At 64.8% G+C, this 13,612-nt stretch overlaps 1 protein-coding gene across 11 annotated transcripts in view; it reads left to right on the top strand.

The window, feature by feature from the left end:
• Positions 1 to 12,382, top strand: part of TLE3 (TLE family member 3, transcriptional corepressor) — a 34,408-nt gene extending 22,026 nt beyond the window's left edge. Inside the window, exons 7-20 of one of the 11 annotated variants that reach the window (XM_056134897.1) lie at positions 756 to 960; positions 2,370 to 2,386; positions 5,249 to 5,368; positions 5,803 to 5,853; positions 6,199 to 6,351; positions 6,779 to 6,884; positions 7,285 to 7,481; positions 7,920 to 7,996; positions 8,492 to 8,741; positions 8,893 to 9,140; positions 9,632 to 9,779; positions 10,236 to 10,386; positions 10,737 to 10,813; positions 11,955 to 12,382. In XM_056134897.1, the coding sequence (XP_055990872.1) occupies positions 756 to 960; positions 2,370 to 2,386; positions 5,249 to 5,368; positions 5,803 to 5,853; positions 6,199 to 6,351; positions 6,779 to 6,884; positions 7,285 to 7,481; positions 7,920 to 7,996; positions 8,492 to 8,741; positions 8,893 to 9,140; positions 9,632 to 9,779; positions 10,236 to 10,386; positions 10,737 to 10,813; positions 11,955 to 12,062 (1,908 nt within the window). In that variant the 3' untranslated portion in view covers positions 12,063 to 12,382. Of the gene's footprint in view, positions 1 to 755; positions 961 to 2,369; positions 2,387 to 5,248; positions 5,369 to 5,802; positions 5,854 to 6,198; positions 6,352 to 6,778; positions 6,921 to 7,284; positions 7,482 to 7,919; positions 7,997 to 8,491; positions 8,742 to 8,892; positions 9,141 to 9,631; positions 9,780 to 10,235; positions 10,387 to 10,736; positions 10,814 to 11,954 lie in introns of all 11 variants that reach the window. The other 10 variants (XM_056134901.1, XM_056134893.1, XM_056134892.1 and 7 more) reach the window with 10 other exon arrangements.
• The last annotated feature ends 1,230 nt before the right edge of the window (positions 12,383 to 13,612 follow it).

Here is a 13,612-nt window from a genome sequence, read left to right as displayed (position 1 = left end):
GTGGAAATGATACTCGAGGGTCCTCGGGTGCTCAGTAGCCGGGGACCCTTTGTCGCACAGGCTGAGATGCTTGCGCAGGTGATGTGCGCTGCCCGGCTGCTTTTCCTAAGGAGTCTTCTGTCCGCGGGAGCCCACGGCTCTTGGCTGCGCCTAAAGACAGAGGGCTGACCCGAACCAAGGCTGCCCGGACCAGCCTGTGGACTCTGGAGTGGGGGCACGACCGGAGGAGGGGTGTGTGGAGGAGGCCTGGAGGCAGGCAGCGTTCTTGGCGGGGGTGGACACAGTCTGTGGGCTTTCAGCAGTGTCTGCTGGTGCTGGTGTGCAGTTGATGATGTCGGCCCGTTGTAGCGCCACTGTGCCCTCTGGCACCTGTGGGCAGTACGTCAAGGAAGTGAGAGGCCCAGATGGTCACAGTAACCTGCCCAAGGTCACACAGCTAGTCTCTGCCCCGATTCCTGTCCTCGGGGACCCCCCCTCGCTCTCAGGGGCTTCCCGCTGTGCCCCACGGTTCTGGGATGGGCAGAGCGAGAGCCCCATGGGCATCTCCCTCCGGGGACGGGCAGTCGTTCGTGCTGGTGGCATGCGAACAGGAGGCACAGTGCTACTTGGAGCTCTCCCAGCTCCTAACCCTGGCGGCGAGGACCCAGGGTTAGCAGCGGGGCTGGGGTGTGCAGGGCTGGAGACTTAAACGCCGTCTGTCAGCACCTTTGGGCCGGGAGCCGCCCCCAGCTCAGCTCTGTCCCGCTTCATTGCAGCAGCAGCAGCTCCAGGCCCAGCACCTCTCCCATGCCACGCATGGCCCCCCGGTTCAGCTGCCACCCCACCCTTCAGGCCTGCAGCCGCCGGGGATCCCCCCCGTGGCCGGGAGCAGCTCGGGGCTGCTGGCGCTCGGCGCCCTGGGCAGTCAGGCCCATCTGACGGTGAAGGATGAGAAGAACCACCACGAGCTGGACCATCGAGGTGGGGCCCGGAACTGGGGCAGCGTGGGGGGAGGTGGGGGGTGGGGTGCAGGGCTAGCCGGTGGGAGGGAACCATGATCCGTAGAGAGGCCCAGCAGGCCCTGCATTCCCGGCTGCCTGCAGCTCTGCGTGTCTGTGAGCACCTGCTCCCGAGTCCAGCCCGCCCCACCTCCAGGGCACTCCCGGGCTCTCCTGGGTCTAAGACTCAGCCCGGGAAGTCTTGCCCTCCTGGATGTGTCTGTGAGTCCTCAAGCCCATGAGTCCTCTGAGCACGGCTGGTCTGGGCCGGCCCTGAGCCCTGGGCACGAGCAGCTCCACCAGGAGTCCTGGGACTTGCCACAGGCCAGGCACTTTCCCCACCGGAAGCAGCAGGTTGCCAAGGATGCCTGGCCCTGACAGTCCCGCACATTCCAGCCACCGGGTGTGAGGGGTCGCGTGTGTGGAAAGCCCAAGGGGGACAAAGTGGCAGTCAGATATGCCCGTAGGTGCGCCCGGGGCATGTAGGGGAATTGCCACGCTCTCACCTGGCGTGCCCCTCACCCCGCCCCCCCCCCCCCCCCACTGCTGACAGGAAGTGATGGTTTGGGCTGATAGACCAGCTTCCAAGGATGGTAGTTGTCTGCTTTTTTTTTTTTTAATTTTCTTTGGCATAGAGACAGAATAGTATAATTAAGAAACAACAGCATCCTCCAGAATTCTCCTGTGATCCATTGATCCATCTAAAAAAGAAAAAGCCAGTGTGTCCTCAGCTCACGGAGCTGCAGTTCTGTCTGGTGCTGCCTGCCTGGGCCCACAGCATTCAGACCTGCCCAGTAGGGGTGGCAAGCAGGGGCCAGAGCGACAGGACAGTGGGAAGGCGTTTGCCTTGCACGCAGCCCACCCAGGTTCAGTCCCCAGAATCCCGTATGGTCCCTGAGCACGCCAGGAGCAATTCCTTGGCATCGCCAAGTTGTGACCCCAAACAAACCAAAGTCCTGCTGAGCAGTGGTCTGTGTGCCTCTCTGGGCATGTGAGAACGAGGGGCCCAGGCGCCCACCCCAGCCCTGCCCCATGGGGACCCATGCCTGGCCAGCTCAGAGCTGTGGCTTTGTTTCTAAGCTGAGAAGTCTGGCATTGGCCCTTCCCAGCCTTGGAGCAGGGGAGGCGGCCCAGGGCGCAGCATCCTGCGGGACCCTGGTTACCAGCCCCTTGGCTTCCCGTTGGCAGGTGTAGCCCTGGTGGTCCCTGCAGCTTTGCAGCCCCAGAGAGGCCCCCGGGGTCCTGTGTGGGAGATCCCTTCACACCCCCGCCCCCAAACCTGAGCTTAACAAGGAGGAAAATGTACCAGATGAAACTGACCTTTCTCCCGTTTTGTCCTTTGCCTTGGGGTCTCACCCCGCCCCCTCCTGTCCTGGGCTCCTGAATCCAAAGAGAGAGAGTCGAGCACGGTAAGTGTCGGCCCCCCGGTACTACTGGTGGGGTGTTTGGGGGTGCTGGGAGAGGAAGAACCATGGAGATCGTGGCGTGGGCTGCGGGGAGTTGTCACCACCCCAGAGAGGGTCCTTGGCTGGGGAAGCCCCTTCTGTCCCCCGGGTCCAGAGCCTCTCCAGGCAGGTCCTGAGCTTGGGTTCGGTCCTTTTCTTTGAAAGGTGATCCCCAAGGGCTGGCCAGTCCAGTCTGGGGCTTCCCAGCAGGTTAGGAGGCTCCTGGACTGACCCTGGTGCTTGGGACTGGAGTGTCCGCACCCTGGGCCAGGGGTCCTGTGCAGCCCCCATGCTGCTGCCTGTGTGCGATCCTGATGGCCCCCCGCCTCCTCTCCCCCCCCCCACAGTCTTCCCAAGACCCCACTCCCGGTCTCAGCCCGTGTGTGCAGTGCTGAGATTTGTTCTAAGTCTTTCTGATCACACTGAGGCTCAGAGGTTCCGTTTCAAGTGAACGACACTCTGAATAAACGCAGTAGTCCGGAGGACGGCTAGAGAAACCGTGCCTCCCCCCCAGCCAGCCGTGAGCCCGGGCTCTGTCTGGGAGAACATTTCTGGCGATTACGGGTCAGGCATTTAACTAACCATTGAGCAGCAGCTTCTGTGGCTGCTCCCCGCCCAGCCCTGACTCCCCGAGCCTCCTGGCCAGCGTTACATCTCTCGTCCCCGCACTCCTGTCTGTGCCTTCCCAGCCTGCCTGCGTGCCCAGAAATCCAGGCCCACTTTGAGGCCCTGGAATGAAAGTCGGAGCTGGACATCCAGCGTGGACACTGTTGGGGAGGAGGGGGCTGTGCCCACCTGGGAGATTGCGCTGGGGCACCCCAAGGCCTTGGGCCTGTGGTCACTGGTCCCTGAGCCTCTTCTTCCATGGCTTCCTCCAGCCTCAGTTTCTTTCTTTTTTTTTTTTTCTCCTTTTAGCCACACCCGGCTGTGCTCAGGGCTTACTCCTGGCTCTGTGCTCAGGGATCACCCCTGGCGGTGCTCGGGGGACCATATGAGATGCTGGGGATCAAACCGGGGTCGGCCGTGTGCAAGGCAAGCACCCTTCCCGCTGTCCTTTCGCTCCGGCCCCTCGAGCTTCTGGTTCTTTATCTGTGGCAGGAGCATCGGGGGCCCCCTCCAGCCCGGCCCGGGGTTCTTCTGGCTTTCTCGTCCGCTCTCCCCTGCGGCCACCCTCCTTCCTCTTCGGGCTGGGGCACCCCGCCACCCTCCACACTCGTCAGACTCTCAGGAGGTGCCACAGATGGGGGAGGGAGGTGTGAGAGGGTGGCACGGACCCCGGAGCGTGCACTGTGTGCAGGCCCTGCAGCCCTCGAGGAACCGGTTGTCAACAGATGTGGCCTCGGGCAGGAAGGACGGAGGGGCGGGCGGAGGGGAGGGAAGGGGAGAGGAGGGGAGGGGGCGGGCGGCTGTCCCCGGGCGCCGTCTGCAGTCCAATTAGAACAGCTCCATTCATATTTCCTTGCCTCGCCGAAGCAATAAAAAATACTTAGCTTCTTGGCAGCCTGCCAGCCAGAGGCGGGCTGGATCGATGGCGCTAAATGCCTGACATGACTCTCCGGGAGCGGGGAGGGCTTTCAGCCCGGCTGCGGGAGAAGAAAGAGCTCGCTGTGCGCGAGCCGCGGGCTGGCCGCCCCGAGCCCCCCTCTCCGCCCGCAGGGGCTGGGGCCGCGGCTCCCGGGGCTGAAGCCGGGCCGCTTAGCACGGGTGGCCGGTGTCGGGGGAGATGGAATGAAACGATGGTGATTTTTCTGCCGGTGGGCGCTCACAGCGGCTAATTGAATTGCGGCCGCGTGGAAGGGCGGCCCGTGCTTCCTGCCCAGCCGCGGCCCTGTGTCCCCCCCCCCCCCCCCGCCCCCGCCCCCGCCTGAGAATCTGCCATTTTAATTCGCTGCAGGCAGAGACTTGGCAGGGAAGGGCTCCCAGACGCGGGCGTCCGGGGGAATGAGGCTTGGTGCGGCTCCCCGCAGCCCCCCCCGCCCCCCCCTCCTCTGACAGTGCCCTTGCCCGCCGCAGCCTTGGGGTGGGATGTCAGGACCTCCCCTGGCTTGATGCCCTCCACATCCACAGATGCCCCTCGCATGCCCCTTGATGGGGCCTGACTGGCTGTGGGCAGGGTTGGGGCTTCCCTTCATCTCTCTGTCCCGGGCCTCTGAGCCCCCGCCAACTGCAGGCGCTCGGAAGGGGGCCCTTCAGAAGAGCCAGCCGCGCCCCGCCCACCCCACAGGGGCCGACTCAGGACGGACACTGTGGGCCCTGTGTCCTCTTGTTCCAGACCCTCGCCCCTGCCTGCTCGGGCTGGGAAGGGGAGCTCAGAGGCACCCCCAGGCCCGACGCAGGAGTTTCTTAACGATGATTCAGAGGCCCAGGGTCAGCACTGCCGTGGAGGTCCCTCAAACAGCCGACTTCCTTTGGTGGCTCCTGCGGGGGCTCGCGAGGCACTGCCCAGCCCGGCCCCTCCATCTCCATCCCCGTCCCGGACCCTCCCGGCCTCCGACCAGGCGCTTCACACCCATGCCTGGCTGCCGTCGGCTCCTTCCTGCTGGGCTCCGTCCCTGCTGTGCCAACGTGTCCCCAGCTCTGGCCAAGGCTCGCTGAGAATCCCCCCCCCTCGGGGCGCAGATGGGTGTGGCAGGCACCCTGGGGGTGGTGAGCAGAGGTGTCCCCATCTGCGTGGTGCCCCCACCTCACTGGCTCAGCCCACGGCTCCCGGCAGGCGGACAGTCACGCAGGCACAGCTCTGAGGCGGGTGGGGCCCGAGTCTGACCCAAGACTCGGCACTGTGGGGCCGGTGTGCAGGACGGCTCACCCGAGTCTTCTCGCTTCCAGAATAATTCCGTGTCGCCCTCGGAGAGCCTGCGGGCCAGCGAGAAGCACCGGGGCTCCGCCGACTACAGCATGGAGGCCAAGAAGCGGAAGGCCGAGGAAAAGGACAGCCTGGGCCGATACGTACGTCGGGGCCCGCCTCCCCAGAGGGCTCTGGCTGCAGCAGCCCCTGGGCTTTGGGTCCTCGGGCCAGACGCAGACAGAACCGAGCGCTCTTCCCAGAATCCCCTGGTCGGCTCCCGGCACGGTCCAGGGTGCCCGTACCCTGTGCCTGCAGTGTTGAGGGGACCGTGGGACCCGGGCTCTTCGCTTCTTGGGTTGACACGATAGGCCAGAGGGAGGCTCTGGTTTCAGAGGGCGAGTACTGGGGGGCCGGACAACCTGCGGCTTCCTGTGGGCCGGGGGGCCCGTGCTGGGGGGCAGGACAGAACACAAGGTGCAGAGCAAGGCACCTGGGAGGCGGCAGCTGGGCTCAGGCAGCGAGCACTTGGGCTGGGAGCGGGGAGGAGGTGGGCCTGGTGGGGCCTTGCGGCTCACTGGCTGCTTCTGCCCTGCAGGACAGCGATGGGGACAAGAGTGACGACCTGGTGGTGGATGTTTCCAACGAGGTGAGGGCTGGCCTGGGCTGTCGGGTGGGGCTGTTTGGAGCTGGCCCAGCCTGGCTCCCCGGCGGGCTGACCGCAGTGGCCAGGGCTCAGGCCTGGGCATCCCTGCCTGGCACGGGGTACTGAGAGCTCCTAGACTAGGACTCCGAGAGAGACCCACCCCTGCCCCCTGCGCCAAAGATGCATGGAGGGGCCAGCTCCGCCTGGTGTCCCCCAGGGGCTCTCTGCCTTTCTTTGAGCCCCCAAAGATCGACCCCAGTGGCCCCGGCTGAATCCTGAGCCCGGGGACTCGACGCATGGGACTGTCCTGCAAATCTCACAGCATCTCTATGCCCTTGTGCCTTTCAGGACCCCGCCACGCCCCGGGTCAGCCCCGCACACTCCCCCCCTGAAAACGGGCTAGACAAGGCCCGGGGGCTGAAGAAGGACGCCCCCACCAGCCCTGCCTCCGTGGCCTCGTCCAGCAGCACACCCTCCTCCAAGACCAAAGACCTGGGCCACGTATGTGGGCGGGCTGAGCATGGCCGAGGGAGGGGAGGGGCGGGAGGGCCGCCCTGACCGGCTCATGTCCGGGCTTCAGCCTTAGAGCTGGCACTGTGCAAACCAGTCAGCGTTCTTGAGAGTGAATACTTGCTGGTCCTGGGGCCACACCTGGCTGTGCTCATGCCATAATGTGGGGTGTGGGGCTTGGCAGGGCAGATCCCCCCACACTTACCCGGCTGCTTCTGACTTTTTGTCGGATGGGGTCACACCAGCTGTGTGTGCTCGGGGAATGCCGCGGGGCAGGGCTGGTGGCCAGGCCATGCCTGCAGCCTCTGGAAGAGGACCAGAACCGTCCCTGTTGCCCACTAGAGCTGGGCAGGGCCTGGCCTGCGCACCAGGCCCGACCGATGCTTCACAAGCCCAGCCTCTGCGTCTCCCCTTTCAGAACGACAAATCGTCCACCCCCGGGCTCAAGTCCAACACGCCGACCCCCAGGAATGACGCCCCGACTCCGGGCACCAGCACGACCCCAGGGCTGCGGTCAGTGCCGGGTAAAGCTGCAGGCATGGACCCGATGGGTATAATGGGTAGGCGTACAGCGGGGCCCTGTGTGCTGGAGGGAGTGGACGGCTCAGAGGCAGGCTTCTGGGGGTGCGCGGGGGACAGAGTTTCAGACAGGCCGCTGCCCACGGGGACCATCCTTGCCCTGACAGTGGCTGGACGCCCGCTCTCTGAAAGGGGGGGGGCACATCGCAGCTCACACCTTGTCGGGCTGTGGGGACGGAGTGGGGAGCCCATTTCGGGAGGTGCCACCCTAGAGGACTGCCTGGAGGAGGCAGGTCGAGCTGGGCAGGGAGGCCGCCCGGTAGAGGCAGCTTTGTTCTGGAAGGAGGGCTGGGGTGTCCCCTGCCCCTGCCGGCCGCCTCCGCGCTGACTCCGCTGTCCTTGCAGCCTCAGCCCTGCGCACCCCCATCTCCATCACCAGCTCCTACGCGACTCCCTTCGCCATGATGAGCCACCACGAGATGAACGGCTCCCTGACCAGCCCCAGCGCCTACGCGGGGCTGCACAACCTCCCGCCCCAGATGAGTGCGGCCGCAGCGGCCGCCGCCGCCTACAGCCGGTCACCAATGGTGAGCTTTGGAGCTGTACGTAGACCTTTTGGCTCCTTTCGGGGGGTGGGGGCTGGGAGAGGCGTGGGGGGCGGGAGGGGGCTGGGGATCCTGCCCGCTAAGGGGACCGGGCAGCTGCCCCCACAGGGGCTGGACAGTGGTGAGCGGTCGGGGGCTCTCCCCGCCTGTCCCCCACCCAGAGGTGCCTATTTGCACGTGGGCAGGGGCGCCCCTGTGTTTCCGTCTCTGGGCTGGGAGCCCCAGGACAAGCGCCCGGTGCCCGCGCCACACAGGCCAGGCCAGCGAGGGGACCGTGGGCTCGAGGGGAGCCTGGTGCTGAGTAGGCGCTCCGAGGCCACTTGTCACTGTGTCTGCAGCGCAGCAGTGCGGGTCCCAGAAGTGGTGGGAGGAAGCGGGTGGGGGGGGACGCAGGTGGCATTTCTCGCTAAGGGCTGGCCCTGTCTCGCCGTGCAGGTTGGCTTCGACCCTCACCCCCCCATGCGGGCCACGGGCCTGCCCTCCAGCCTCGCCTCCATTCCTGGCGGAAAGCCGTAAGCATCCCTCTCCGTGGTGCATTCTCAGGGTTGGGGGAGGCCCCAACACGCTCAGGAGGTGCTCACTGAGCCAGGCCACCGTGGCGTCCACTCGGCTCTACAGGGAAGGGACACTGGACCCGGGGCCTTGGAACCAAGTGGCATGGCGCTGCCCAGACGTGGGCTCCCCTGGCTCCTGCCACAGTGCCCTGACTGGTTCCTGAGCCGGCGGGGGGGGGGGGGGGGGGGGGGGGGGGAGGGGCGTCACGTGCCCCGCTGAGCCCGTCTGCTGTATGCTCTGGGCCCTCCTGGGCAGCACCCACATGCCCCTGGCCCTGTCACTCCACGGAGTCAGGCGCTGGGGATGGTTCCTTCCCAGGCCTGTCCTGCTCGGGGCCCACAGAGTGCGTGGGGCGCGCGTCAGGCAGGGGTCACACTACGGGGGATTCCCACGGTGCCGGGCTAGGAGGGAGGGAGACGCGCAGATGCCAAGGGACGCCTCTCCTCCTCCAGAGCCTACTCCTTCCACGTGAGCGCCGACGGGCAGATGCAGCCCGTGCCCTTCCCCCACGACGCCCTGGCAGGCCCCGGCATCCCGAGGCACGCCCGGCAGATCAACACGCTGAGCCACGGGGAGGTGGTGTGCGCCGTGACCATCAGCAACCCCACGCGGCACGTGTACACGGGCGGCAAGGGCTGCGTGAAGATCTGGGACATCAGCCAGCCGGGGAGCAAGAGCCCCATCTCCCAGCTGGACTGCCTGGTGAGGGAACAGGGCGTCTCTTTGGACGTCTCCCATCCCCTCACCCCCCAGGGCCTGGCTGGGGGCCGTTCCCTCGCCACATGGGATGCTGGGGAGCGGGAGTGGGTGCCTGGGCTCCCGGGGAGACTCAGCCTGGCTTGTGCCCCTCCAGAACAGGGACAACTACATCCGATCCTGCAAGCTGCTGCCCGACGGGCGGACGCTCATCGTGGGTGGCGAGGCCAGCACCCTCACGATCTGGGACCTGGCCTCGCCCACGCCCCGCATCAAGGCCGAGCTCACCTCCTCGGCGCCTGCCTGCTACGCCCTGGCCATCAGCCCCGACGCCAAAGTCTGCTTCTCCTGCTGCAGTGACGGCAACATCGCTGTGTGGGACCTGCACAACCAGACGCTGGTCAGGTGAGGCGGGGGGACGGATGGACGGACGGACAGGCAACCGGACGCTGGTCAGGCGAGGAGGGGGGGAACGGACAGCAGGAGGATGGACAACAGATGCTGGTCAGGTGAGGCGGGAGACGTATAGATGGACAGTAGACGCTGGTCAGGTGAGGTGATTGGACGGATGGATGGACAGACCCCGTCAGGTGAGGCAGAGGGTCAGGGGGCCTCATCCTGGACAGTTGGTGTTAGACCTGCCCAGGCTGCTCCGGGAGGGCAGAGCCACGTGGCCCAGGAGCTGGCTGGTGCGAGTGATGGGGCCAGGCTGGGGTGTGCCAAGGACCCAGGAGAGGGGCGGTGTCGCTCAGTGTCACTCAGTGAGTCGCCGTGACAGTGCCCCTCTGCCTATCGGCTAACGCGTGCCTCAGTTTCTCCATGCGGACTGGGCACGACGAGGTGCGTCCTGGGGCCTGGGCAGGGCAGCTGAGCCGCCGCCTCCTGTGGCCCCACAGGCAGTTCCAGGGCCACACGGACGGGGCCAGCTGCATCGACATCTCCCACGACGGCACCAAGCTGTGGACGGGCGGCCTGGACAACACCGTGCGCTCCTGGGACCTGCGGGAGGGCCGGCAGCTACAGCAGCACGACTTCACCTCACAGGTACCCCCCCCCCCCCCCCCGCCCCGGCTCCCAGCTCCTCCGGTGGCGCTCCTAAGGGGTGTGCAGCCCGCTGAGTGATCTGGGCAGGCTTCCTGGAGGCGGTTGCAAGGCTGAGGGTCAGAGAAAGCATTCTGCGATGCCCCGCTCTGCCTGTTCGCTGCTTGTGTGCGAGTTTTGAACATAAAGGCCCAAGTTAGGCTTTTACTCCCTCGCCCTCCTGAGAAAGGCCAAAGCCTGCAGGTAGCACCTTCGAGGGGCTTGCCTGTGGTGCGATGGCTGACCTCGCAGACTTGCTTCCGGGCTGGAGAGAGCGCAGTGGTTAGCGCTCTGGCCCCTCTCAGCCTAGCACCAGTGACCCTCGTGGCGCCCCACAAGCCTTGGGACGAAAGGGACTTGGGGAGGTCTGGGGGGAGGGTCTCTGCCCTCGCCCGGGCTCACCCTGCCTCGTCCCCGCAGATCTTCTCGCTGGGCTACTGCCCCACAGGGGAGTGGCTGGCCGTGGGCATGGAGAGCAGCAACGTGGAGGTCCTGCACCACACCAAGCCTGACAAGTACCAGCTGCACCTGCACGAGAGCTGCGTGCTGTCCCTCAAGTTTGCCTACTGCGGTGAGCGGCACCTCACTCCCGACCCCACGGGCTGGGGGGGATGCCTCTGGGCGCTGCCCTGACTGGGTGTGGCACCTCTGCCACGCACCCCCGTGGTCTCCCTATGGGTCGGGCTGGGGCGGGCTGTTCCTGGGCCCTCCCCCCCGCCCCCAGGACCGAGGGTGAGGGGACAGCGTGGCTGGCATCCTTAGTGGCTCCCACAAGGACCTCGTGGGGAAGTGCCAGCCTAGACAGCCCTGTGGGCCGTGCCCCGTAGCCGACTGATCGGGCAGGGACTTGCTGAGCTCGGGGTGGGTGCCCAGGGTTTGGCGTGGACGGCACAGCCTGACAGCCCCCTACTCTGTCCACAGGCAAGTGGTTTGTGAGCACGGGGAAGGACAACCTCCTCAACGCCTGGAGGACGCCCTACGGGGCCAGCATCTTCCAGGTACCGCTGGGCGCCACGGTGCCATGGGCAGGGGGTATTTAAGGGGGGCCCAATACACCCTCAGGCACAGGCGGTACCGCCACGGCACACATACTCTGTGCACACTCACTGCACACTGTGCACACTCACTGCACACACTACACACGTGCGGCACACTACACACATGCAGAACACACTGCACACACTACACACTGCATACATGCTGCAGACTCTGCAGGCTCACTATACACACCCCATACACACACTGCACACACTGTACACATGCAGCACGCACGCTACGCACTGCAAACACTATACACACCATACACATACTGCACACACACTCACTACAGACACTGTATAGACGGCACACACTCACTATACACGCTGCACACACACTCCTTGCATTCGCTCACTACACACAGTATACACACGGAGCGCACTCATTCTCCACACACTCACTGCACACACCCTTAGCCTTGGCCCACGCCACAGCCCTCACGCACACACATACTCCGTGTACCCTTGTGTGGACTCAGGGCCCTCAAACCACTTCTTGGATTCAGACTGGGCAGCGCCTGGCCCCCATGCCTAGCCTTTCTGCTTAGACTGGGCACCCTGAACTCAGGTGGGTCTTTCCCAGCCCAGCAGACTGGGGCCAGGCCTGGGCCGCCTCTCTCTTGGCACTGTCCTTCTCGTGAGCTTAGTCGCGTCTTCCCCCCGTCCGTTTCCCCCACCCCCGCCAACACACACACACACACACACACACACACACACACTGCTCTGGGATGATCTTTCAGACTTGCTTTCGGACTGGAGAGACAGAAAGCAGAAAGGGAGCTTAGCTTGTCTTGCACTGTGGCTGACCTGGGTTTGGTCCCTGGCACCGTTTGGGTCCTGCCAGGACTAATAATACCTCGGTGCAGTGCCAGGAGTAAGCGTTGGGCATCTCCAGGCGTGGCTCACCTCAGACAGACTTGTCTTCAGAATCTGAGGAAGCCCCAGTGGGCTGGGTGCTTTCCCTATGGCAGTGAGCAGGGACCCTTCTCTGGCCACGCTTGAATCCCTGGGACCTGCTGGCCGTGCGCGTGCGCGGGTGGGTGGCGCGGAGCCCCGGCGTGAAACCTGCTTTTCTCTCCCCCTGCTGGCCTGGCCGCTGCAGTCGAAGGAGTCCTCGTCCGTCTTGAGTTGTGACATTTCGGCGGATGACAAGTATATTGTAACAGGCTCTGGTGACAAGAAGGCCACGGTGTATGAGGTCATCTACTAGACCAGGACTCGCCAGGGCTGTCGGACTCCCGGAGACAGACTCTGCTGTGACAGGCAGCCTGGCCAGCGCCCAGGAGGGCAGGGGCTGGGCTGCTCTGCGGGCTGAGCCGGTCGGTCCTGCGGGACCCCCAGCCTCACCCCTCCCTGTCTTTCCTGCCCCTTCCTTCCGACCCGTCCCCCTGCCCGGGTCGGGGACACTGGAGCGGACCCCGTTTCTGCGCTGGGGGGAGGGGGCCCGCGCCCCGTCTGTGAAACGTGTACATAACAGAAACTCCGATGGACCTTTGGGCGGGAGGACCCGCCGGACGCTCGCTGTGTATCTCGCCTGCTGTACTGCGGCCCACGCGTGGGCGGCTTTCCTGTTTTCTCTCAAACGAGTTCCCCGATGGGGAGGGGCCGAACGCAGAGAAGGGGCCGGCGCATGTGACCCTGGCCGGGGCTGCTGGCCCCGTCCACACCACTGCTGCCCGGCCCCGCCCCGCTCAGGTGCTGAGCGCTCCTGTCTCCCCTTTGCTGCACTCCCCCTCCCGGGAGACCCCTCCCGGGAGACCGTGCAAGCAAGGACACGCCCATCCCGGCTCGGACACGACCTACAATGGACAGTTAGAGGCAAGCATGGCAGCTCAGCTCAGGGAGCCCCAGAGACAAGGAGCAGCTGATGTGGTGTTGTTATTTTTTTTTTTTTTCCTTTTTGGGGGAATAAAAAGAATTAGAAGGTGTTTTTTTTTTTTTTTAAACTAAAATAAACGCCTTCCTTTCCTGCCCCTGGCCCCTTCCCCTGCCCTGCGTGGGAAGAGTGTGACCGGTGGGGCAGGTCCAGGTGAGGCTGCAGCCCCGCCCGGAGCAGGGGGACGCGGCTGCCTGCAGGTGCCTCTCGCCTTCCCAGGTGTCCGAGGTATTAGGACTTGGGCTGTTTTGGTTTTCCTTTGGGTTGTCGTTGTCGTCTTTTTGTTCCTCACCCCCCCCCTTTGTTGACGGAAAAGCAAAAGGCCACGGTGGGCCTGGCAGTGGGGCTCTCTGGACGGAGCCTGTGGAGGAGGGTTTTTATACCGTGTTTCTGTGGATGTAGCACGTAGTTCCACCTGGAGAGGAACCTGCTCCCTGCGCTGAGCTCGCCGGGGGAGCGGCCCAGACACCCCCGGGCTGCCCTCCGGGTCTCTGAGCACACGTCTGCCCCTCACCCCCCACTCCACGTCGAGGCTCGAGCCGAAAGGGAGGGCAGGACGAGAAGAAGCCAATTCCTGAAGAAAACAGAAAATGAAAAGTCGTTGTAATGAGCTGTTTTTATATTTTTAAAAGTTACTATTTAAAGGTTGGCTTGATTGTTGCGTTTTGATTCTCTCTCCGTCCTCCCCAGTGAGGGAGCCAAGGCCCCTGGCGCCCCGAGACTCCTGATTCAAACCTTCATGCCGCAGTGGGCCCTGAGAGGACAGTCCCAGGGTTTCAGCAGGGAGACGTCCCCCAGTCTGTACCGGGCTGCAGAGGGAGGGACTGGAGCTGTCCCTGGGCCACAGTGATGCCAGAGTGCACAGCAGGACTGGTGTGTGGAAC

The sequence above is a fragment of the Sorex fumeus genome, unplaced genomic scaffold (assembly GCF_029834395.1).
Source record: "Sorex fumeus unplaced genomic scaffold, SorFum_2.1 ptg000109l, whole genome shotgun sequence".
Lineage (NCBI taxonomy): Eukaryota > Metazoa > Chordata > Mammalia > Eulipotyphla > Soricidae > Sorex > Sorex fumeus.
This window is presented reverse-complemented; position numbering and strand designations above follow the sequence as displayed.